The sequence below is a fragment of the Capra hircus genome, chromosome 2 (genome assembly GCF_001704415.2).
Source record: "Capra hircus breed San Clemente chromosome 2, ASM170441v1, whole genome shotgun sequence".
NCBI lineage: Eukaryota > Metazoa > Chordata > Mammalia > Artiodactyla > Bovidae > Capra > Capra hircus.
Window position 1 is genome coordinate 7478504 of NC_030809.1, and position 26486 is coordinate 7504989.

The following is a 26486-nucleotide window of genomic DNA, read 5'->3' on the forward strand; positions in this document are numbered from 1 at the left end:
TTTGTTTACCGAGCTGTGGGCCGCTGGACCCAGGAGCTGCTGGAGGCCAGCTCAGGCTGGTCCCTCTGCATCAGAGGCTGCAAAGGATGGGTTCCTGCTAACCAGACACAGACCTTGTTAGTTTCTTTTATTTTTTTCAATTTATTTATTTTTTTATTGGAGGATAGTTGCTTTACAATATTGTGTTGGTGTCTGCCAGGCATCAGCATGTATCAGCCATAGGTATACATATGTCCCCTCCCTCTTGAAGCTCCATCCCACCCCTCTAGGTGGTCACAGAGCCCTAGTTTGAGTTCCCTGAGTCATATAGCAAATTCCCACTGGCTATCTATGGGCCTCGTCGGTTTCTTTGTTAGGGTTCAGTGTTCAGAGTTCTTGCTCAAATACCAAGTCTCCTAAGTGCCAGGAGAGGTGCTGCAAACTAGCTAGAGCAGTGAGCCAGCCCGAGAGCCACCCCTCCGCTCAGACTGCTGTTATTCTAAAGGGAGGAAGATGGCAGTGAGTGAGCTGGCAAATATATAAATAGTGTTACGTTTGAGCAGTGACAATTAACAGTGACAAAGAAGAAAGCAGAGTAAGGGTGGAGGGGGCGACTGGAAATTAATTCAGAGAAGTCAGGGGTGAAGCGGGCTCTAACAGCGGAGTTCCTAAGGATGCTTGTAAGACCTGTCAAAGGTGAAGACTTAATTCTGGATTTAAAGGCAAGAATTGATTTTGATTTCTCTCTCTCTTTGTTTCCTTTTAGAGGCACAGTGGGTACAGAGAGGGAAATGGCTCCTAAATCAGACTGGGGCAAGGCTCTCAGCCCGCATAGAGTTAGAGCTGCTAAGAAGAGCTGTGAGAAGCACCCCTTCCTCCTGGAGAGGGAAAAGTGGGTGCCGCCCCACCACTGCCTCCTAGGGACTGTGTGTCAGCCACACAGTCCCCTAAACATGGGCCTCAGAGAACACCCAGATCTCAGGGCTGGGAAGGGGGTTAAACAAGGTGAGCACTGATCCCCGGTGTCCTTCTGAAAGCAAGTCCACTCCAGCAGCAGGCCGTAGACCACGCAGATCCCTGTCATTGTTCGATAGGGTTCCACTATTTCTTTTTTAACAGCTTTGTGCATGCTGAATCGCTTCAGCCGTGTCCAACTCTTTGCCCATGGACTGTAGCCCACCAGGCTCCTCTGTCCATGGAATTCTCCAGGCAAGAATACTGGAGTGGGTTGCAATACCCTCCCCCAAGGGATCTTTCCAACCCAGGGATCGAACCCACATCTCTTCTGTATCCTGCATTGGCAGGCGGCTTCTCTACCACTAGTGGCCACCTGGGAGGCCCTTAAACAGCTTTACAGAGATCTTATTTGCATACCATAAAGTTCACCTGTTTAAAGTGTATATAATTCAGTGATTTTTAGTATATTCACAAAGGATGTAACCATCATCATAATCGAGTTTTAGAATGCTTTTGGAGCCCCCCAAAAGAAACACCAGGCCCACTGGCAGCCACTCCTCATCCCCCTCCTCCCAGCCCGTGGAAGTGGAAGTGGAAAGTGAGGTCACTCAGTCGTGTCTGACTCTTTGCGACCCCATGGACTGTAGCACGCCAGGCTCCTCTCTATCCATGAAATTCTCCAGGCAAGATTACTGGAGGGGGTTGCCATTTCCTTCTCCAGGGGATCTTCCCGACCCAGGGATCGAACCTGGGTCTCCTGCACTGCAGGCAGACTCTTTACCATCTGAGGCACCAGGGAGGCCCATGGCCAGTCACTAATGTACTTACTGTCTCATGGATTTGCCTTTCTGGACATATTATATAAGTGGAATCATACACCCTGTGGCCGTTTGTCACCGGCCTCTTTCACTGAGCATCGTGTTTAGAGGATTCATTCCTGTTGTAGCATGACTCAGGGGCCCATTCCTTGATGATTTTGTTTGCAAAGTGGGTTGGAAGATCATGGTCCCAAACCTTCTCTCCTGGTGAATCAGAAGACCAGAGAGTTCTGAGGCACGTTGGCCAGTTCCCTTCTGTCCCCTCCTCACTAACAAGGGCAGTCTAGAGGAAGCGCTTATTTAAACTGGCTGCTGACATTTGAAAACTGCGGCCTAAGTAGCTGAGGGGCCACCAAAAGTCACTGTGTCTGATGGGCTGTTGGCAGGAGAAGGCAAAATGTGCAGGAGCTGAGAAAACGGGAAAGCAGAGCGTTGCAGCCAGAACAAGGACCTTCAGTTGTGCCATACTTGGGAGCTGCTTTTGACTCCTGCTATGGCAGGGGGAGCCGATAGTTTAGAGTGAGAGGTCGTTTCTGCGGTGCTGGGTAAAGCAGTGGTCTCTACAGTGAGGCCAGCAAGACAGTCCACTGGGCGTACAGGAAGAAAAAGTATTCAAACCGGTATTCATTTTTATCTTCACCTTTTAAGTGAAGGACATATGTTTCCTGCATCTGTTTTATAATATACATACTATAAAAGCCCAGAGTTAACTTGACTCTAATTTTAAAATAAAGAAACATACATATTTGAAAAGTATATACATATGCGTAGGGGTGTGCATTCTAAAACCTCTAGTCTAAGGAGATGTTTTTAAAAATACAACTGGGTAAGCATTTTAAAAGACCGGAAAGGGACTTCCCTGGCATTCCAGTGGCTAAGACTGCACACTCCCAGTGCTAGGGACCCGGGTTCGCTCTCTGGTCAGGGAACGAGATCATACATGCAGGCAACTAAGACCTGGGCAGCCAAATAAAATACATAAAAATAAAATTTTTTAAAAAGACCGAAAAAGCTCTTTACACATCACATTTTCCCTGAGATTGCCTTGAGATTGTGTTCCAGACACGGCGCTGCCATTCTAGGATTCCATGTGAACTCACTGTCCTTTTGTGGTTGAGTTCAGAAGGGACATTTGGAAATGCCTGTTGGGGTTTTGCTTGCCTAGCTGCTTCCACGGGAGAGCACAGAAGAGCTTCTCCTGTGTAAATCACCGGCTGGGCTCTGCCCTGAGGCTCCCACGTGTCCTTGCTAACCTTCCGCAGGCTCCATGAGTGTGGTGGCGGTGAAGGCTGTGGCCGGGATGCTGGTCTTGTCCGTACAGGGGAACCTGCAGCTCGATTACCCCATCTTCTACGTGATGCTCGTGTGCATGGTGGCGACTGCCATCTATCAAGCCGCGTGAGTTGCCGAGTCCTTTTTCCCCTGGGCCTCCCCACAAAGGTCTCTTCCAGCTTCTGGGTCCAATCGCAGTTGTTTTTGAAGTTGTAGGGAAGGGAGAACGTTCACAGGCAGCCTGTCACCAGGGTTTGGCATCCACCGTGGAGCGAGAAGGGTCGCTCATTTGCTGAGTTATCATATGGAGGGCCTTTTCTGCCACTTGAAAAGCCTCGATTGGATGTGTTTTTCTCTCTCTGCCTCAAAAATGTGAGAACCACACGATCAGAGTCAGCCTCCCTTCCCACCTGGACCGAGACAGGTGCCCATTTCAGGGCTCTCCAGAAGGAGCTGTGCCATCCCCATGAGGCATTTGTTTGTCGTCCAAGAAAGAGCAAGCAGTGGTTGTTTCTTGTCCTCAAGAAATCTGTCCAAGTAGAAGAGCAAGATGACGGTTTCTCCCTCAAAAGCAGGAGTGCTGAGGGTAGGAGGCCTGGGCCTCGTTCACGTCTGCGACCGGTGACCAGCAGAGAGCCTGGGTGGGTACGTGACGGATCCGCGTGGGTACAGAGGGTGGACAGTGCAGGACTCAGTATGGTGTGTGCGGCAGGCCAGGCCCCGGACTCCAGCTGCTGGGGCTCACCGTTCCCCCACAGCACCTCGGGGGACCGTAGGAGTGACCGCTGCTGCCCAGGTGCTCTGCTCTCACTGCTGTCCCACGTGCTTGACGTCATCCTCATTTTGCACGTAAGGAAATGCAAGCGTCCAGAAAGTGGTGGAGCTGAGAGTGAACCTAGCCATCTGACTCCCTCCCCTTCCCTCGCCCCTTACCCCTCTGCCCTAAGCCCCCTCCTCTAAGCTTCTCTAAGACAGAGAGTCCTCATCTGCAGATGAGAATAACCACATGCATGCATGCTCAGTCATTCAGTCTTGACCAGCTCTTTGTGACCCCATAGACTGCAGCACACCAGGCTCCTCTGTCCATGGAATCTTCCAGGCAAGAATATTGGAGTAGGGTGCCATGTCCTACTCCAGAAAATCCTCCTGACCCAGGGATCAAACCCACGTCTCCTGCATCCCTGCTTTGCTGGTGGATTCTCTACCACTGCGCCACCTCAGAAGCCAAACCGTAGCTTCTTTTATGATTTTTGTTACTATTATTATGCCAATAATTAAGATGTTACAGAAAAGCCCGAATGAACTTTTTGATCAAGTCGTGACTATGCTTAGACCTCCTACGGTGATTCTGGTCATCATCCCTGAGCTTCTGCCCAGTGCAAGGCTCCGTGCTGTGTCCTCCACGGGTTACAGAGATGACCAGGAGGCTTCTCACTCAGGCACTCGGCACACATTCACCAAGGCCTGCTGTGTACTAGGCCTGTGCTGGGCCTTCTGCACACAGAGATGTGAGCAGTAGTCACTTAACTCAAGGTGCTCACAGCCCTGGTCGGGGGACAGCTGGGTAAACAGACGATTCCAGTTGGGTAGGAAGTGTGTTTTGGTGTAAGCAACTTTGCAATAATAACCACAAGGCTTCAGTACAGTTACAATTCAGTCACTTAGTTGTGTCCGACTCTTTGCAATCCCATGGACCACAGCACACCAGGCTCCCTGTCCATCACCAACTCCCAGAGCTTGCTCAAACTCATGTCCATTGAGTCGGTGATGCCATTGAATCATCTCATCCTCTGTTGTCCCCTGCAGATAATGGACAAAGAGTATACTCCTAAATGACAGAGAGTTTTTTGTAGATGAAGAGATGGGGAATGACTCTAATTTCCTCTCTCCTTTTTCCTATATTTATCTCAGTGACGGTTGAATTAAGAAGAAAATTTGTTTAAAAAAAATAACGACAGCACAAGGCAGTTAATGATAAGTTCTCCAAGCGTTTCTTGGCATGTTTAAGGGATCAGGAAGGGCTTTTTAGTGGGTTGGGGATGCGGGTCACACAGAGGCGAGGAGAAGGGCATTGCAGGGATGAGAACCATGTGGGCAGAGGGGCTGCAAGGAGAAGGGGGTGAGCTGCAGGCTGTGTGTCCAGGGGAGGAATGGGAGCTAAGTGTGGACCCCAGCCCAGGAGGCACACAAGGCTGGCATCTTTCTAAACCCGCAGAAGGCCCCTTCGTGCCTGGTTCGCTCTTCACACCAAGCCTGCAGTCACTGGCTTTCTCCTCTGCCCTCCGACATCCCCCTGAGAGCCCACTGACTAGAGTCTTTTGTGTTGAAGGTTTTTAGGTCAAGCCTCACAGATGTATGACTCCTCTCTGATCGCCAGTGTGGGCTACATTCTGTCCACCACCGTGGCCATCACAGCAGGTGAGGGTGCAGACGCCAGATTTCTGTCTTCCACCTTGACCGCAGGTTTGTTCCCCTGGGGTGGGGGAGGGAGCACCACCTCCGTCAGAAGGCCGGTTCTGCTGAGCTGTTCTGCCTGTCACAGTTGTAGATGGTCTCATGGGGAACGAGAGACCTGGGTTTTCACCACAGCACAGACACAGAGCTGTGTGGCTCTGGGAAAATCACTTCCCTCTCTGAACCTCAGGTCCACATTTGTAAAATGGGAGTAATAATACTTTCCTCCTAGAATTGAAATATGAACGTGTTAGTTGCTCACTCACAACCGACTCTTTGCGACCCCACGGACTGTAGCCCGCCAGGCTCCTCTCTGTCCATGGGATTCTCCAGGCAAGAATACTGGACTGGGCAGCCATTCTCTTCTCCAGGGGATCTTCCCGACCCGGGGATCGAACCCAGGGCTCCTGCAGTGCAGGCAGATTCTTTACTGTCTGAGCCACCAGCGGAGCCTAGAATTGAAATATGTATAGTCCAAATGTCCCTTACTTTGTACTGCTTGTACCAGGTTTTATTAATAATTTTTACCATCATCATCTGCTAATTCCACAGCCTTCACTGGCCAAGTAACCATGTATTTCTTCTATATAATTTTTAGAGATCATTTATATATATATATATATATATATATATACACACATATATACATATATATACACACCATACACGATTATATATATATATATAACAAGTTTATATAGATATATATATAAAACAAGTGCTCAATAAGTGATTTTCATTATTACACTCCCTTTCTCTTCTATTTCACCTCCATATTTTGTTTCTTTTTCTTTCTGAGGTGGCTTCAGAGGCTATAGACATATCAGAGTTTGTTGTTTGTAAGAAGCAGTGGTGACTAAAGTTTTCAGAGTAAAAAGGCCAGTGAGAGCCAGCGTGCCTCCCTTTGGGGAAGGCCCAGCGGCACAGCCGTCTGCTTTGCCCTGCAGTATGTTCAAGTGGTGCCCAGACCTTGCTTATAGAGATCATGCTAAGAGGGCATACAGCCCGCCAAGCCTATGCCATGAGCGGGACCAGGGACTGAGTAGGGTTTGACCCAGAGCAGCCAGAAAGCTGACCTCATGTGGATCGCATGGAAGTTTCAGTCATGGTCAGTGACTTCAGTCCAGGCAAGGTTGAAAGGAATATGAACACTGTGGTTGAGCTGGGAGTCAAGCGGGAGCTCTGGGTGCAGCAAGAGGCGAGTAGGGTCGGGGGTGGGGGGCTGCGGAGTGCTGAGATGAGTCCAGACTGACGCCGGCTGCAGGGTGAGGTCAGCAGGCCCTTGGCACTTCACGCCACAGGGCGTGACATCTGCCAACCGCATGAGGTCGGAAAGCTCCAAAGGCTTAACCACAAAGCCTTGGTTTTCCATCTTAAGAAAAATGAGGGAGAAGAGTTGCGTAAAAACTGCTAAGTGAGGTTTTTAGCTCATAGTGTCATGTCACTGGAGGATGCCTGGTGAAGGGTATGCAGGGAACTCTGCTGCTTCTTTACATCTGTTAATAACTCTATTTCAAAAGAAAAGAAAAAAAAGGTGGAGGTAAGAGGGGCGGTAGGGGAGGAAAGGACAGTCTATTCTCCCAAAGGCAATGGCAACCCACTCCAGTACTCTTGCCTGGAAAATCCTATGGATGGAGCCTGGTAGGCTGCAGTCCATGGGTTCGCTATGAGTTGGACACGACTGAGCGACTTCGCGTTCGCTTTCAATACCTTAGCAGGCGCAGTCCTGGTATGTTGGGTCCCTCTGGTTTCCTGCAGGGAGGGGAGGCCACCAAATCCTAGGCAGACTGGCCAGTAGGTAATTTGAAAAGAGCTCACTTGTATTTTCCACTGTTCGCTGCTCAGGCGCCGTCTTCTACCTGGACTTCCTCGGGCAGGATGTGCTGCACGTCTGCATGTTTGCACTGGGGTGAGTCCTGTCCTGCACACCCCCCAGCCCCCGTATTGCAGGCAGTCTGCCTCTTTCCCCACACCCCTGCTCCAGCCTCTAAGCCAGTCCCTTCAAGCCAGAGGAGCAGCTGGCAGTGGAAGCTTTGTCCCCAGAGGTGAGCGTTTCGCCCCCTAAAGGGTTTTATTTTTCCTCGCTTCTCTTTCGGGCTTTCATCTCCTTGTCATTTCGAACACATCACATTTTGACCCATGAAAAGACTCTCAGCCTCACCTCTGATCAAAGAAATGCATATTGAAAAAGAATTTTAATAAAAAGAAATACAGATTGAAGCTACACGGAAAAGTGAAGTCACTCAGTCGTGTCTGACTCTCTGCGACCCTGTGGACTATAGCCTGCCAGGCTCCTCCATCCATGGGATTTTCTAGGCAAGAGTACTGGAGCGGGTTGCCATTTCCTCTTCAGGGAATCTTCCCGACCCAGGGATCGAACCCAGGTCTCCCACATTGCAGGCAGATGCTTTACCATCTGAGCCACCAGGGAAGCCCCAAGACGCCACACAAGAAGCCACGATTTTGCAAAATCTAACAGGATGAGTAATGTCACACTTTGGTGAGAGGAGGAGATCAGCTCTCTGCCACAGTGTGAGAAGTTCTTTGATGTGGGAGGACAATTTGGCAATATCAGCAACGCTTTTTTTTTTTTAATTTTCAGTTGGAGGATAATCGCTTTACAATGTGTGTTAGTTGCTGTTGTACAACAGTGTAAATCAGCCGTAACTATACATAAATCCCTTCCTCTTGAGCCTCCCTTCCACCACCACCCCCATTCCACCCCTCTAGGTCCTCACAGAGCCCTGAGCTGAGCTCCCCGTGCTACACAACGGCTTCCCACCAGCTACTTACTTTACACGTGGTGGTAGCCTATATATGTCTATGCTGCTCTCTCAATTAGTGAAATGTTTAAGTGAGCATGCCTCTTGTTGCAGCTTTCCATGTCTAATCATTTATCTCGGAAAAGTAATTGAAATGGGACATAAAGACACGTGTATAAGGGTGTTTATTCATTTTTAAATTGATGGTGTAAGCACATAATTGAAAGCAACCTAAATGCCTATCAGTAAAATACAAGTTAAATAAATTACGCTGGGGTAGGGAGGATAGAAATGACTCCTCTGTTGACCTGGGTGGTGATCCCACGAGTGTGTGCACAGGTAAGATTCACTGAGCTCCACATTTTGGGATTGTGCATTTTGTGGCATGTAAATTACACCTCAGTTTTTAGAAAGTGTGCTTGTTTATCTAAATTCTTGGAGGAAAGAACAAAACAAAACAAAAAGACCGGAGACTCTGGAAGAATATACACCTATGTTGCGGCCTGGGGTTTGTACAGGGACTTTCCAGTTTTTACTTTCTCTGTTCCTATACTGGTTGAATTTAGGCTATAAAGAACTTTTTAATTTAAAAAAAAAAAAAAAACCCTTTTAAAGGCAGAGGACTGAGATGCAGGGTAAGTGGAGGTGAAGAATTGGCCCAAGAGAACCTGGTTTGTTCTGATTGAGGCTTGTGTGGGCCACACGGCCTGTTAGTATTCACCTCCCGCTTGCTCTCTGCGGATCCCAGGCCTGGCCGCCTCTCAGGGCCGTTCAGCAGTGAATCCCTCTCTGCAGCCTGCAACCCACCTTTTCCCTTTCCCCCATTACCTGTGTTTGAATGCATCCCTCCAGCCTCACTCTGGCCTTGCTTCTCTTCCTCCCTCATGTGTGTTCACCAGGTGCCTCATCGCGTTCCTGGGCGTCTTCTTAATCACGCGGAATAGGAAGAAGGCCATTCCCTTCGAGCCCTATATTTCCATGGATGCCATGCCAGGTAACGTCAAATCCCATGTGTCTAGCTGGCCAGCCCATCCGCGTAGAATGACTGCTACTTCCTATTTAAAAAGAGACAACCGGCCTCTGGGTTTGGTTCCAGGGAAGATGTGCTGTGCTATTATGGTGTGACTGTCTCTCTTTTTTGTTTTTAGTTTTTTTGTTTACTCTCGGTTTGCAAAGGAGGAGGCAATGGCTAAGGCACCTCGATTGGTTTTGAGCACATCTTGTCAGTTGTCACATCTGCTGGGGGATCTTTTAAAGACCATCCTGATCCACACTGGGTATAATTATGACCCACAGCACGTGACTTCCTGCCTACAAAAGGAAAAATCCATTCATCCCAGTGGAATGGAATGATCAGAGAGGGGAAGGAAAACAAGATGATTGAAATTCAAATACCATAACTTCATTCCTCAGATTCACATGGAAGTAGATTGTTGTGGAAAGCCTAATACCCCAGGGAGCTCAGGGTTCACACCGAGAAGCACGCGTTCACACGGTAGGAATGTAACTGTACGAATCAGCTGAATACTGCGCAAAAGGGAGTGGTGGGGCTTGTGGAAAACTGGACAGTTCTTTCCAGCCTCAGGGGATTCAGGTGAGAAGTTTACGATGTTGGCCCAGCCCCGTCTAGATTTGCTGGTCCAAATTCGGGATGCAAGTGACCACTAGCTTTCACACTTTAACTCAAATTTAATTTTTATTTTAGATATAGGAGATGGAACTCTCTCCAAAACATAATCTCCCACCCTCCATTAAGACAGTCTCGTGAACAAAATACAATTGCAGTGATGGCGTAGAATCCTACTTAATAAAGCACTCGAGAGGCAGGCATGTTCTCAGGGCTGACCGAGGTGCCCCTGATCTAATTGGCCCAGGATTTATGTGTCCACTTTTTATATTATTTCCTCATCTCTTGCTATTAAGCTGTTGTCTGTTGTTCTTGCTGTTACCAGCCTGCCTGTTAATAGCAACTCTGTGTCAATCTTCTCATTTGACCCAAGTTGTTCAAATCCCGTATAAAATTAAAATAAGTAAGCTCTGAGTTGGGGCCTTAAGATTTCTCCTAGGAGTTAAATGCATGAGCTTTGGTGCATGGACCTTTGAAACATCTAATCTGGCTGCTCAGATGCCTTTTTTGCTTACTTCCTTGTTTCTCGGCTGTGTTCCGGATAGATGAGGGCGCTGGATAGCTGAATTCCAGATAGGTGAGGTGTCAACTCTGTGTGTGTGTGTGTGTGTGTGTGTAAGTATGTGTATGTACATGTGTGTTTGTGTGTTTACAAACCGTGTATGTGTATACATCTATATAAGTATTTGCATATGCATATATGCCAGATGTGTTTTCTGATAGAAGATAGAAGGTAACCTAAGGTAATCTTCGATATCCACATTCTGTGATCTGTTTGTGGATGTGGCTCTCGCTTTCTCTATGTGCCTCGTGACCTGTGGGAAGTTGGGTGTTGGAGAAAGGAGACCCTGCCCTCCTGGCATGGCATGTCAGGACTGAGTAGGCTTGGGTCCTGTTCTATGAGGTGGAGCATGGGCTTGGAGTGCAGATGACCTGGATTCAAATCCCATCTCCCGTATCTCAGTGGGATAGTACATTAAAGGTCCCTTGCACAGTGTTTGGGATATGGTAGATGCTTGGTTCAATTTCACTTTACTTTTGCTTTAAAAAATAAAAAACTTTGAAAATTCCAAACCTTTGTTTGACCTGATGCCAGGTAGAACAAGAAGAAAACCCTTGAACAGAGTTTCCTTTCCAGCTGCTTGCTTTCCCTGGGCAGCATCAGGACCTTCCTGGCTTTTGGTCTCACCAGACTGACATCTTCACAACCAACCAGTAGCCACCATTCAAGAGGAATTCAAGTTCCAGAGATTCAATCTATGTCACAGCTGTGAGAGGCTTTAAATAATTCCAGAACCTGCAAGACTTCTAGAAAATGAGGAGAAAAACAGTCCCTGACAGCAAGGAGCTGGCCTGGCTCTCACGGTTGGGCCTTGGGGCTCCTGGTTGAGCATTTCACAGAACATCAGCATCAGACGAGGATGTTCTGTGACCGTGTTGGATCAAAACACAAACAGGACCACACCACTGTCCCGTCCAAACGCAGACAAAACACAAACATTGTCTGAACGATAGAGACCAACCATCCACCTAACGTGAATGACCCCTGCTTCTTTACCAGTCACAGTGTTAGTCTCCATCTCGTCTTCTTTCCTTCTAGATGACAATCATTAAGATCCCCATTTATAGAATTAGCCCCACTTCCTGACCACATCTAATCCAAAGCGAAGCCCTGCTTCCTAAAACCCTCCTAACATCACCCTTCACAACGCTGATCCTGTTAATAGTTCCTTTCTGATACCCACTTACTGAAACAGTTCCCCATGATATACACCTCCTTCACTTCCATGAGTCAAGAAACCCAAATTTGTTAGACTGTAAGTATATTCCTGGTGGGTTTGGGCTGGAGAGCATTGACAAAGCTAAACTCTGCCTGTGAAGCCAACTCCCTTCCCTGAGAAATAGGCATCCCCTCATCTCCAATTTCCTCCCCCAAATCCAAACTACACATTTTTAAACTGTACCCTTCAAATTCTCATCAGCCAGGGCTTATGCAGTGTGAAGGCAAAGGGCCTCCCACAGACCAGGACTTCCCAGCCTGTTTGTAAAATAGGTAAAGAGCAGGGGCTTTGGTGTCAGATCCCAGCTCTCTCTCTCATTAGCTGTGTGTCCTTGGGTAAGTTACTTCACCTCTCTGAATCTCTGTGTTCTTACCCATAAAAGGAGGATAATAGCATATTTCTGTCCTAGGATTTGGGGGGACTGAGTTCTGTAGGGAGCCCAGACAGCATTCTGGTTAAGAGTGTAGGCTTCAGAATTTAAACCACTGAATCTGAACCCTAGAACTGTCACTTACTAGCTTGTGACCTCAGGCAATCTCCTTAACCTCCAACTGCCTCATTTTCCTAAATCAATAGTTGTGAGAATCAAATGAGAGAAAACTTTATAATGTTATAACTTTATGACGTCTGCCACCAACTAAATGCTCAGCCCCTTCATACAATGCCAGCAACATTATTGCTCTTATTGTTAAACTGTTTAAAGCACTTAGCCCAGTGCATCAGGCATAGGAACCAGTCAGATGTCAGCTGTTATTATCATCATAGTTTCATGGGAAGTAATTTGCATTCAGGATGTTTATTACTCAACCAAAGGGCAAGAGAATTTAAAGTGTCTTAATTCCCTCCCAGGAAAAAGAATTGGCCTCAGAGGAGGCCAGGTCCCACCTGACTAGGGGAATTGTAGAATACATTTAAAGGAATTAACAACTAAGATATTTGCCCTCAAATATAAGTAGAAATTCAATATCAATGTGCCCAGAAGTAATAAGCAAAATCACACCTAACCCCGTATGTGGATCAGGGATGATGTCAAAACTCTCCCTCTGAGCATCATGATATCTGTGTATCACGTATCTGTGACACGAAAGTTATCCTCTTAACAGTATAATGACATTTTTCCAGATCCTGATCTAAATCAGCAGTAAAGTGTTGGCATCTACCACGTTCAAAGCACAGTGCTGTTTCCCCTCTGACCCAGACAGTCTCACCTCCTTCGAAGCCAACCAGTGGTTCCTCTTGACAGTGGCTGGCCTGTGTGCATATTTCCTGAAGATTCATCCCTTGTTGCTTAGCAACTGTAGTATTTCTAGTGTGTATTTATGGGTGTTCTTTTTTTCAATCTAGAGCATTCAGGAAATTGACAATGCACACAATTAGCTCCTGAGCACCATAGTTAGTCCATGATGGGATAGACCCAGCCTCCTTTGGCTTCCGTATCACATAATGATTTGGGGGGATGGATTTTGTTTCAGGTATGCAAAACATGCATGACAAGGGGATGACCGTCCAGCCTGACCTCAAAGCTTCTTTTTCCTACGGGGCCCTGGAAAACAACGACAACATTTCTGAGATCTACGCTCCCGCCACACTGCCCGTCATGCAAGAAGAACACGGCTCCAGAAATGCCTCTGGGGTTCCCTACCGCGTCCTGGAACACACCAAGAAGGAGTGAGCCCACCTTGAAGGAGACCCCTTTCCTCTATTCACAGCTGCTCAAGCCGTACTGAGAGTGGTTCAATCTTTAATTCTAAAACTTGCCTTTCAAGTCTTTTTTTTTTAATCCGCGAACTCTGTAGACTAGCATCTCGAAAAGCCTTTGCCTCAGACAAAGGGTAGATTACCTTGGTCCTGGAAATTTCAGATGATGAGGGTGGGAGTGGGGGGATGAAAGCGGTATTCTAGGCAGGGAGGACAGAGTTCAGCCTCTGCCTGGTTTAGCTCAACCAGACTTGGAAAGCCTTCATCATCCTTGCAGACGGTACCCAGGCAGTGACCAAGGGTGGCCACATTCTTCAGAGCTAAAGCCAGGCAGACATTCTGCCCCTACTTTCCAAGTCCACTGAAAGGCTGGAAACCTCTAGATCTAGTCTTCCCTCACCTCATGTGCAGGCCTGGTCTCTACCCACCTCCCTCTTGATTCTGTACCTGTGAGAACCTTCATGTCACCTTCACGTGGCATGGAGAGCCAGCCGCGGGTGTCACGCTCTGTCACTCACCTGTAAGGAGCTCACGTCTGCTTTCTGAGTGTCTGTGCCTCTCCAGGGAAGACGTGCTTGATGTTTGTACTGGGTCCACCCTGGAAACTAATTTGATTCTGGTTCTGCTGCCTTTTTTTTTTTTCCCTCAAAGGAACTGAGATATTAAGAGAAGGGGAAGAATAAGAAAGAGTAGGAGTGATGAGCCCTTAAAGGAAGAAAAATCCCTTTTCATTTGACAAGAGGTGACTGCATCACTTATCAAAGGACAGACAGACAATCTGGTGCTTTATGTTGTGTTTTCCTGTACCCCAGTGCCCTCTGGGAAAACTAGCGGGGCGGAGGGGGGAGGTGCTTATTTCAGAGACAGCCTTGCTCACCTCTCCTCCGTCCTCTCCTGTACTGATCGACTAACCAAGCCTGAGTCATTGGCTAACTTCCTTGGGGTCAATAGACTCTTTGGGTCCCCATTAACATACATCTTCGGGAAGCAGGAATTCTCAGAAATGGGGCTGCTGCCGGCTGGCTGCATACGCAGCTGTCTTCCCTTAGGCTGACTGTATACTTCTGAGAATAGCAGGTTCTGTAAAGTTCTGTAAACTTTAATGAGAGTAAGGATCCCTTGGGGAATTTATTTAAAATGCAGATTCCCACACCCCAACCTCAGATTAAGTGGGACTGGGACCAGGCCCAAGCATCTGCATTCTTGGGGCTTCTCTGGTGGTCCAGGGGTGAAGACTCCACACTTTCAGTATAGGGGGCACAGGTTGGATCCCTGGTCCAGGAACTAAGATCTCACAAGCCGAGTGGTGCAGCCCCCCCGAAAAAAAGAGTCTGCGTTCTTAACTGGCAGCACAGGTGATTTTGAGGCTGTAACCCAAGTATCACATACCTTGAAAGTCTAATAATTGAGAGAGCCAGTCTGCTAAAGTCCTGACACCCCCACACCCAACCCACTCTCCGTTGGAAAGCTGGAATTATCATTCCTTGCTTCCTCTTGGGGGTTCATTTGGCAGGCTCAATAATCCCCATAGGCTCCGTGGCATTTCTCCATCCAGCGATTACCTCTTAGAACTTCACTTCCTGCTTCTCTAGGCAGCCTTGAGCTAACAGGCAAGATAACAGTGTTAACAGACCAGTGTTGATAGATCATTAACCTTTATGGATTGTGCTTAATACTGCTTTAGTACCTTGTCTTTGAAGCTGATGTTTGTTGCCTGGGATAACCAGTTCTGTATTGTGTCTTACATGCCCAGGAAGGCAACAGACAATGACTTTTTCCCCCCTTTAGGATAGGTATCAACTCAGTTCAACAATGTTTGTGAGACACTGACTATGTGTTAAACATTTGGACGGTGAGGGCTACAAATAATAAGACCTGATTTCTGCCCTCCCAGCCAGCAGCAAGAGACACGAATATGTGGTGGACTATGGCAGGGCAGGCCGAGTGTGATAGTGGACCACAGAAAGTGGCAGTTGCGGAGCCCCGCTAAAGGCAGGCCCTGAGCCCAGAACTGGGTATTCAGGATCGGAGATGGTTTTGGCTAGACTCCCTGATGGGTGGCAAATCTGGCTAAGATTTGAGTGAAATGTAGCAAGTAGAGTGATCACCCCCAGGCCGGGAGGCAACATTTGCAAAGGCACAGAGATGGGTTGGGGTGGGGGCAAAGGAAGAGCCAGGGTAGGTGATGGGAGATTAGCCTGCAAAGATCAGCAGAAAGAGGTGGAATCATGGAGAAACTTGAAGGCCTGGCTAAGGGGTTTAAAGCGTATCCCAGAGACCACAGGAGCCATTGATGGTTCATGAGGGCGAGAATGGCATATTGGAAAGGAGGCTTTATGTAGAGCAGAGGAAGAATTTGAAGGGGTGATAAAAGTCACTGTTCAAGGTCAGGCTGCACGCCTGCAAAAACAAAACACAAAAGGGGAATTAAAATCCAGTTTCACTGCTACTCATATTTTCCCAGTGATGTTTCCAGTGTGGGTCGTGGACCAGGAAGGGATGTGAGGGTGGAGTGGATGAAAGAAAGGTAAGCAAGGAGGCCATTTAAATGTGTCAAACCCAGGTGATCAGCGGGCACCTTGTATGCTCCCAGCCTTACACTGTCATCTGCCCTTGGTTTGGTGATGTCTTTTGGAGTCAGGCAAGAGTGGCTAATAGATACAAGTGCACTGTAATCTTGGGTCAGCCAACAATTGTGGGTTCAGCGCCACCCAGGAGCTGCTGCTGGGGCCTGGGCAGCATCTGCCTCCAGGTTTAAGGTAACAGCATCATCTTACAAGGCAGAGTACAGGAGGGCTGGGCAGAGCTGCATGGTGGCTGCCGGAGTGGAAGCCAGGGGAGGTCACGTGATCCCAGGAAGAACGGCTGATGTGGAGCCATGGTACCCAGAATTCTGACTCTGGTCTTGGGCTGGCATCTCCCAGTCTATGTGCCCGAATGTAAAAGGACTGTTTGCTGGTGACCAATAAGCAGCACTTGCTGTTAGGATGGGGGACAAAGACATCCATTTTCCATTCGCAGCCCTGATTCTTTGTTTCTCTCGTGGTTCTCACATCCCCAAACCCTCTCGAAGGCTCCAAGCAACGTGACATGTCCCGCCAGAATCCCGTTCCCTGCCACCAGTACGAAAGGCAAGGTCACCAAACTTGGGTTTCAGCTTTCCAGTTGTTCTCCAGCTTCCTCTGCCCGCCCCACTCCATCCCCCTCTCCTAAAGACTGGGATTCTGGAGTCCCTACTCAGACATTAATATCGGTTCACAGACGGGCACCTGCAGCTTTTAGAGAGCTTAGCCCCACTGGCCCCCACCCCTCCCATGGAGCTGCAGGTCTGAAGATGCCATCCCATGAAGCCTCAGGTGGTGGGAGGGTTTTGCAGGATGGAACTGGATACTGGGAAGGCAAGGGTGAATCGACCTCTAACCATCGCTTTCCTGGTGGAAACCAAGCAACTGGATGGCACAGCGTGGAGACAAGATGCCCAGCAGGGTAGTGTTGGGGAACCTCCAACCTGCAGCCTTGTGAATCCCAAATCCGGTCCCACACTGGCTGGTAGGCGAAACCGTTCTACTGATTCTACTGTGTGTTTCTCTGAGAAGCTGTGTAAGTGAAGTCACCTTAGAATATATTCTATGGGGATGCTCACATTTTGTTAATTTAGTGACTAATGTATGGCATGTTCTGATTTTTCAAAAAGGTGTGTGCTAGGTACAAATAACATTATGAAGTGGTATTTAATTAAAAACAAAATCCACATGACATCTGTTGGGTTTGAGCCTTTCATTTCATTAATACTTCCTAGAGTTGCCTACCTCAGTGCTGTCCAGTAGAACTTTCTGCCATGACGGAGATGTTCAATGTCTGCTGCCCAAATTAAGCATGTTAGATGTGGGGATGAAACCTAGGAACTGGGTTTTTCATTTTATTTAAATTCAGTTCCCTGAAATATCCCCATATATAGCTAGTAGCCCCTGTAGGAACAGTGCGCATCTAGAGGTGCCCAGGATTGCAGCTAAGGATGAATTAAGCACTTTTTTTTTTTTTTTTTGTAGTGGTGAAGAATATAGACTCTATGGCCACCCTGCTTGGGTTTGGTTCTTGGCTCTACTACTTACTAGCTGTGTGGCATGGAACAAGTTGGTTAAATTCTTTGTGCCTGATGTGTAATACCAGGATAGTAACAGTAGCTTCCTAAGGGTTATTATGAGGATTAGGTGAAGTAATAGATGTAAAGTCTTAAAACTGTGTCCAGCATTCTGGACATAGTACACTATCCATCAGGACACTATATTACACTGACCGATGGTTTCCGTATTTACTTATTCACTTTGGGATGGTGGTTTAGTCGCTAAATTGTGTCTGACTTCGCGACACCATGGACTGTAGCCCGCCAGGTGTTCTGTCCATGGATTTCCCAGGTAAGAATACTGCAGTGGGTAGCCATTCCCTTCTCCAGGGGATCTTCCTGACCCAGGAATTGAACTCCAGTCTCCTGCTTGGCAGGCGGATTCTTTACCACTGAGCCACCTGGGAAGCCTTATTCACTTTGAAATCGTATAGTGAACACTTGTGACTTTTTTAAAGTAATTCTAAGCACACGTGTCTCTCTTCATTCCAAGTTTCCAGTCTGTAAGGCAGGTGTGGAATAGTGCCTGAACATTTATATCTGCACACACACAGAATAATGTATACCCATATATTTAACAAGCATGCATATGCCACAAATTATACTAAGACCTCATGTACGTCTCAATTATTTTTTATAACAGTTCCGTGAGGTAAGTTTTAATATTATCCCCATTTTACAGATGAAGAAACAGAGACTCAGGTCATATAACTGGTAAGTAGTAGAACCAGGATTTGAGCCCAGAACTGCCTCCAAACCTTGAGCTGTTTATCCCTCTGCTGCACGGCCTTTCCTGCTATTGTTGGGCTTCTACGGGGTGAGGTCCACCACGTTAGGATTTCACGTCTGACACAAAGGATGTACAGTTTCGATGAAGGATACAGACTTACGGAACAGAAGCTCATCAACGGAGTCTCTAAGGATCACATTGGCAATGTCGCCCATGTCAGGCACATGGGAATAAAATTCAGAATGCGGTGGTGGGGGGATTTTAGAAGTCTCCATGAGTCTCAGACTTTCTGATTTCATGAAACAGTTCAATTTAAAAATAGAGATTGGGGAATTCCCTGGAGGTCCAGTGGTTAGGACTGCAGTTTCACTGCCGAAGGCCCGGGTTTGATCCCTAGTTGGGGAACTAGGATCCTACAAGTCATGTGGCGAGGTCAAAAAAAAAAAAAAATAGAGATTAACAAAGCATTATCAACTCTTGTAGTTACTCTTGTTCTCATTAAATTTTTTGTTATTTAACTTTCCTTTTTCTAAAGATTTATTCCTTTATTTTTGGCCGTGCTGGGTCGTCTTTGCTGCATGCGGGCTTTCTCTCATTGCAGCGAGCGGGGGCTTTTTCTAGTTGCGGTGCTCTGGCTTCTCATTGCAGTGGCTTCTCTCGTTGCGGAGCACTGGCCCTAGAGTGCACAGGCTTCAGTAACTGCAGCACACAGCTTCTAGAGTGCTGACTCAGTAGTTATGGAGCACGGGCTTAGTTGCCCTGCACCATGTGGGATCTTCCTGGGGTAGCAGTTGAACCAGTGTCTCCTGAATTAGCAGGAAAATTCTTAACCACTGAACCACTGTTGCCAAAATCTTGGCTCCCTGTCCACCAATGCCAAATAGTAGGCTAGGGCCTCAAGAATTGTTCTCCCCTCTCTTGGTAATAAGGAGAGGTTTTTATATCCTCATGAAGGTTTGGATTTTTTTTTTCTTTCGCAAAGTTTCAAAATGGTCACAGCTGGCATCAGACAACTCAGCAACCAGCTCTGGTGTCCCTGGAATGATTAACCCATGACCATCTTTCTGAGATGCAGAATGTTACCAGAGAGTATAGGGGGAGAAGAATGCCACATGAAGAGTATAATCCATATGGAGTCAGAAAGTAGTTAATGAAGCTCTGTGAAGAAAAATCTAGCTACAAGTGTTTGTCAGCAGTAACAGCTAAAAACTAACCAAGACTGTTTAACTCTTGCGGGTCTGTTTGGCTTTATTATTGTTCAGTGGCTCAGTTGTGTCCAGCTCTTTGCGACCCCATGGACTGCATCACGCCAGACTTCCCTGTCCTTCACTATCTTCCAGAGTTTGCACAAACTCATGTCCATTGAGTTGATGATGCCATCCAACCGTCTCATCCTCTGTCACCCCCTTCTCCTCCTGCCCTCAATCTTTCCCATCATCAGGGTCTGTTTGGCTGGTATGTGCCAAAGGCTGTTTGCCAATTTCTGTTTTTGCTACATCACCACCAGGGAAGCCTTAATTTATGGTTCCATAGAATCACAAAATCGAAATAGAGATTGGCAAAGAGTCACTAACTCTTTTTGTGGTTAATCTTGTTCTCTTTAATATTTTTAATTTTTTATTAGTTTACTATAAAATAAATTCAGCTTTCTTTCAAACAAATAAAAACAGAAAAGAAAAGAAACCATGGCCCAAGTCCTGTTCAAGAGAAAGACTGTTTGGTATAGACGTGCCAGTGTGCTTTCATAGTCTTGTTAAATATAATAATTGAAAGAGACACATGTACCCCAATGTTCATCGCAGCACTGTTTATAATAGCCAGGACATGGAAACAACCTAGATGTCCATCAGCAGATGAATGGATAAGAAAGCTGTGGTACATATACACAATGGAGTATTACTCAGCCGTTAAAAAGAATACATTTGAATCAGTTCTAATGAGATGGATGAAACTGGAGCCGATTATACAGAGTGAAGTAAGCCAGAAAGAAAAACACCAATACAGTATACTAACACATATATATGGAATTTAGAAAGATGGCGATGATGACCCTGTATGCAAGACAGCAAAAAAGACACAGATATGTATAGCGGACTTTTGGACTCAGAGGGAGAGGGAGAGGGAGAGGGTGGGATGATTTGGGAGAATGGCATTGAAACATGTATACTATCATGTAAGAATCGAATCGCCAGTCTATGTCCGATGCAGGATACAGCATGCTTGGGGCTGGTGCATGGGGATGACCCAGAGAGATGTTGTGGGGAGGGAGGTGGGAGGGGGTTTATCTTTGGGATCGCATGTACACCCGTGGTGGATTCATGTCAATGTATGGCAAAACCAATACAGTATTGTAAAGTAAAATAAAGTAAAAATTAAAATTAAAAAATATATAATAATGCAACTAGCATTAAGGTTGTCAATATAAATAAATGCAAACCCAAAAAACAATCTTTTTTTTCACTGTGAGGCTATAACTCCTGGAGATAGTGAATGACAGGGAAGCCTGGAGTATTGCAGTTCATGGGGTCACAAAGAGTTGGACATGACTGAGCAAGTGAACAGCAACAAAGATGTTCATGCAGGAGCACAATTAGTTCTGTGAAGATTGCTCAGGTGCTATAGGCTAAATGTTCCTGCCCCCACCCCACTCCTCCAGTTCATATGTTGAAACCTAATCCCCAGGGTGATGCTTTTGGAGGTGGGATTTGGAGGAAGTGATTAGGACATGAGGTTGGAACCCTCATGAATGGGATCGTTGTTCAGTCTCTCAGTTGTGTGTCTGACTCTTTGTGACCCCGTGGACTGCAGCATGCCAGGCTTCCCTGTCCTTCACCATCTCCCAGAGCTTGCTGAAACTCATGTCCATGGAGACGGTGTTGCCATCCAGCCATCTCATCCTCTGTCGTCCCCTTCTCCTGCCTTCAATCTTTCCCAGCATCAGGGTCTTTTCTAATGAGTCAGTTCTTCACATCAAGTGGCTAAAGTACTGGAGCTTCAGCTTCAGCATCAGTCCTTTCAATGAATATTCAGGCTTGATTTCCTTTAGGATGGACTCGTTGGATCTCCTTGCAGTCCAAGGGACTCTCAAGTCTTCCCCAGCACCACAGTTAAACAGCATCAATTCTTCAGCACTTAGACTTCTTTACAGTCCAGTTCTCACATCCATACAGAACTACTGGAAAAACCATAGCTTTGACTAGATGGACCTTTGTTGACAAAGCAATGTCTCTGCTCCCATTCACATGAACGGGATTAGTGCCCTTATAAAAGACACCCCAGAGAGTTCCCACCCCTTTCCATCCAGTGAAGACAGCAAAAAGACTATGACTATTATGCTATTACTTCATTAAAACAGGACATTAACACCAAAATAGGGGAAAATTTCACAACAAAGGATAGTCCTTGAAACTGAATAATTTGGTACATATACACAATGGAATTGAAGAAGGCAATGGCAACCCACTCCAGTACTCTTGCCCCGAAAATCCCATGAATGGAGGGGCCTGGTAGGCTGCAGTCCATGGGGTCACTAGGAGTCAGACACGACTGAGCCAACTTCACTTTCACTTTTCACTTTCATGCATTGGAGAAGGAAATGGCAACCTACTCCAGTGTTCTTGCCTGGAGAATCCCAGGGACGTGGGAGCCTGGTGGGCTGCCGTCTATGGGGTCGCACAGAGTCGGACACGACTGAAGCGACTTAGCAGCAGCAGCAGCAGAATGGAATATTCAGTTCAGTTCAGTTCAGTCGCCCAGTTGTATCCATCTCTTTGCAACCCCATGAAGCGCAGCATGCCAGGCCTCCCTGTCCATTGCCAACTCCCGGAGTTTACTCAAACTCATGTCCATCGAGTTGGTGATGCCATCCAGCCATCTCATCCTCTGTCATCCCCTTCTCCTCCTGCCCCCAATCCCTCCCAGCATCAGGGTCTTTTCAAATGAGTCAAGTCTTCGCATGAGGTGGCCAAATTATTAGAGTTTCAGCTTCAGCATCAGTCCTTCCAATGAACACCCAGGACTGATCTCCTTCAGAATGGACTGGTTGGATCTCCTTGCAGTCCAAGGGACTCTCAAGAGTCTTCTCCAACACCACAGTTCAAAAGCATCAATTCTTTGGTGCTCAGCTTTCTTCACAGTCCAACTCTCACATCCATATATAATCACTGGAAAAACCATAGCCTTGACTAGACAGACCTTTGTTGGCAAAGTAATGTCTCTGCTTTTTAATATGCTGTCTAGGTCATAACTTGGTCATAACATTTCCATCCAAGGAGTAAGCGTCTTTTAATTTCATGGCTGCAATCACCATCTGCAGTGATTTTGGAGCCCAGAAAAATAGTCAGCCACTGTTTCCCCATCTATTTGCCATGAAGTGATGGGACCGGATGCCATGATCTTCGTTTTCTGAATGTTTTCTTTAAGCCAACTTTTTCACTCTCCTCTTTCACTTTCATCAAAAGGCTCTTTAGTTCTTCTCTTTCTGCCATAAAGGTGGTGTCATCTGCATATCTGAGGTTATTGATATTTCTCTGAAAATCTTGATTCCAGCTTGTGATTCATCAGCCCAGCTTTTCTCATGATGTACTCTACATATAAGTTAAATAAGCAGGGTGACAATATACAGCCTTGACGGACTCCTTTTCCTATTTGGAACCAGTCTGTTGTTCCATGTCCAGTTCTAACTGTTGCTTCCTAACCTGCATACAGGTTTCTCAAGAGGCAGGTCAGGTGGTCTGGTATTCCCATCTCTTTCAGAATTTTCCACAATTTATTGTGATCCACACAGTAAAAGGCTTTGGCAAGGTCAATAAAGCAGAAATAGATGTTTTTCTGGAACTCTCTTGCTTTTTTGACGATCCAGCGGACGTTGGCAATTTGATCTCTGGTTCCTCTGCCTTTTCTAAAACCAGCTTGAACATCAGGGAGTTCACAGTTCACGTATTGCTGAAGCCTGGCTTGGAGAATTCTGAGCATTACTTTACTAGCATGTGAGATGAGTGCAATTGTGCGGTAGTTTGAGCATTCTTTGGCATTGCCTTTCTTTGGGATTGGAATGAAGACTGACCTTTTCCAGTCCTATGGCCACTGCTGAGTTTTCCAAATTTGCTGGCATATTGAGTGCAGCACTTTCACAGCATCATCTTTTAGGATTTGAAATAGCTCAACTGGAATTCCATCACCTCCACTAGCTTTGTTCGTAGTGATGCTTCCTAAGGCCCATTTGACTTCACATTCCAGGATGTCTGGCTCTAGGTGAGTGATCACACCATTGTGATTATCTGGGTCATGAAGATCTTTTTTTACAGTTCTTCTGTGTATTCTTTCCACCTCTTCTTAATATCTTCTGCTTCTGTTATGTCCCTACCATTTCTGTCCTTTATCGAGCCCATCTTTGCATGAAATGTTCCCTTGGTATCTCTAGTTTTCTTGAAGAGATCTCTCGTCTTTCCCATTCTGTTGTTTTCCTCTATTTCTTTGCATTGATCGCTGAGGAAGGCTTTCTTATCTCTCCTTGCTATTCTTTGGAACTCTGCAATCAAAGGGGTATATCTTTCCTTTTCTCTTTTGCTTTTTACTTCCCTTCTTTTTACAGCTACTTGTAAGGCCTCCTCAGACAGCCATTTTGCTTTTTTGCGTTTCTTTTTATTGGGGATGGTCTTGATTCCTTTCTCCTGTACAATGTCATGAACCTCCGTCCATAGATCATCGGGGACTCTATCTATCAGATCTAGTCCCTTAAATCTATTTCTCATTTCCACTATATAGTCATAAAGGATTTGATTTAGGTCATACCTGAATGGTCTAGTGGTTTTCTCCACTTTCTTCAATTTAAGTCTGAATTTGGCAATAAGGAGTTCATGATCTGAGCCAGTCAGCTCCCGGTCTTGTTTTTGCTTACCGTAAAGAGCTTCTCCATCTTTGGCTGCAAAGAATACAATCAATCTGATTTCGGTGTTGACCATCTGGTGATGTCCATGTGTAGAGTCTTCTCTTGTGTTGTTGGAAGAGGGTGTTTGCTATGACCAGCGTGTTCTTTTGGCAGAACTCTATTAGCCTTTGCCCTGCTTCACTCTGTACTCCAAGGCCAAATTTGCCTGTTACTCCAGGTGTTTCTTGACTTCCTACTTTTGCATTCCAGTCCCTTATAATGAAAAGGACATCCCCTATAATGAAAAGGACCAGGGAGGTAGGGAGGGATAAATTAGGAGTTTGAAAATAGCAGATATAAACAACTGTATATAAAACAAACAAGGTCCTACTATATAGCGCAGGAAACTGTAGTCAATATCTTATAATACCCTACAATGGAAATGAAGTGAAAGTTGCTCAGTCGTGTCCGACTCTTTGTGACCCCATGGACTGTATAGTCCCTGGAATTCTCCAGGCCAGAATACTGGAGTGAGTAGCCTTTCCCTTCTCCAGGGGATCTTCCCAACCCAGAATCGAACCCAGGTCTCCCTCATTGCAGGCAGATTCTTTACCAGCTGAGCCACAAGGAAAGCCCGAGAATACTGGAGTGGGTAGCCTATCCCTTCTCCAGCAGATCTTCCCGACCCAGGAATTGAACCAGGGTCTCCTGCATTGCAGGCGGATTGTTTATCAACTGAGCTACGAGGGAAGCCCCATAATGGAAAAGACTATGAAAAAGAATATATATATATATATATGTATATATATATATGAATATATATATATGAATATATATATATAACTAAATCACTTTGCTCTACACCAGAAACTAACAGAAGAAGAAGAGGTCAGAGAGCTGACTTGTGCTCTCCCCACCACGTGAGGATATACAAGGAGACGCCTGTAAACCAGGCAGAAGGCACTCACCAGAGCCTGATCATGACCTTGGACGGCTAACCTCCAGAACTGAGAAACAGTTGATAAGCTACCCAGTTTATGTTGTTGATAAGCCACCCAGTTTATGGTGTTTCGATACTGCAGCCCAAGCTGATTAAGACAGCACATCCTTATCAAGCTTTTCTCTCTGCTCTAAACCCACCCTTCCAGGAGATGGCTTTGAGGGTGCCGGGGCTGAAACCACCTTTCTGCTTTGCCAGTTGCTGCTCCCCGTGAAGGAGACTGTGAGGCTGCAGGAGGAAGAAGGGACTTGCCCCTTCCTGTCTATCTCCTGTTCTCTCATAGCCCAGTAACACCGCTTCATTCTCACACAGCAGCAGCTTCCCCTGGTTTTGCAGTTCTTTCCAACTCCTGCACACCAGCTTCATGGCCACCTCTGAGAGACATCAGCACCCTCTCCTTAGAGGTCTGGGGCCCATGTCTACTGTATCATCCCATTATATATAGATATTGTAACAGCTTTAATGACATATTCACATACCATACAATTCACTCATCTAAAGTGTACAATTCAATGACTCTTAGAATACCCATGGATGTGTGTGACCATCACCATCATTGCAGGGGTTAATAGGCAGCCATCTGTTGCCCTGGCTAAGCCATGAGAAAATCACCATGGAAAATGATTAAAAGCAAAATATAGCAATGTAGCATAACCCAAATAAAAGTAAACTGTGTTGATTGTTGGAGTCGTCATACCCTGCTAAGCTAAGGAAAAACATAGTGTGGACCTTGGAACGCCAGGTCAGCACAAGTTCAGAACACTGTTTGTGCACACACCAAGATGTTTTCCCAAGGCATATGCGAGTCTATGACCTCCAGCTAGGTGATAGCCCTTGTACAAGAAAATAACAAAGACAGTTTAATCGATAAAATGGGAGACGTGACTGGGGACGTAGGAGGCTGACGTCATCCGGGAAACAGGAGGCTGACTTCATCGTAGCATAGCGGACATTTCTGCCTGCCAAGACCACTAAAGAAAAGTGATATGGCTCCAAGGAACAGAGCTCTTGATCCAAGAGGTCTTGGGTCCCCTGGTCCCATCTTTCAAACTTTAATTCTGTCTCTAGTTTCTTTTTCCCGACCTGTGCGTCGACCACCTCCAATCCCTACCTGCTGCACTGGCTGCAGCACACCATTAACTTTAGGACAATTTCATCACCTCGAAGAGAAGCTCTGGGAAAGAAAACAACAGGTGTTGGTAAGGACATGGAGACACTGGGACCCTGTGCACTTCTAGTGGGAAGGTAAAATGATGCAGACACTCTGGAAAACAGTCTAGCGCTTTCTCAAAAATTTTAAAATAAAGTAACTTTATGATCCAGAAATGCCGCTTCTGGGTATATACAAAAAAGAACTGAGGCTTCCCTGATGGCTCAGCGGTAAAGAATCCCCCTGGCAATGCAAGCGACACGGGT

At 46.4% G+C, this 26486-nt stretch overlaps 1 protein-coding gene across 1 annotated transcript in view; it reads left to right on the forward strand.

Annotated features, from left to right (window-relative positions):
* NIPAL3 (NIPA like domain containing 3) overlaps positions 1–17106 on the forward strand; it is a 54546-nt gene extending 37440 nt beyond the window's left edge. The window contains exons 8-12 of the mRNA XM_005676843.3: positions 3017–3152; positions 5356–5444; positions 7326–7389; positions 9142–9236; positions 13123–17106. Of these exons, the coding sequence (XP_005676900.1) occupies positions 3017–3152; positions 5356–5444; positions 7326–7389; positions 9142–9236; positions 13123–13322 (584 nt within the window). The 3' untranslated portion in view covers positions 13323–17106. The remainder of the gene's footprint in view (positions 1–3016; positions 3153–5355; positions 5445–7325; positions 7390–9141; positions 9237–13122) is intronic.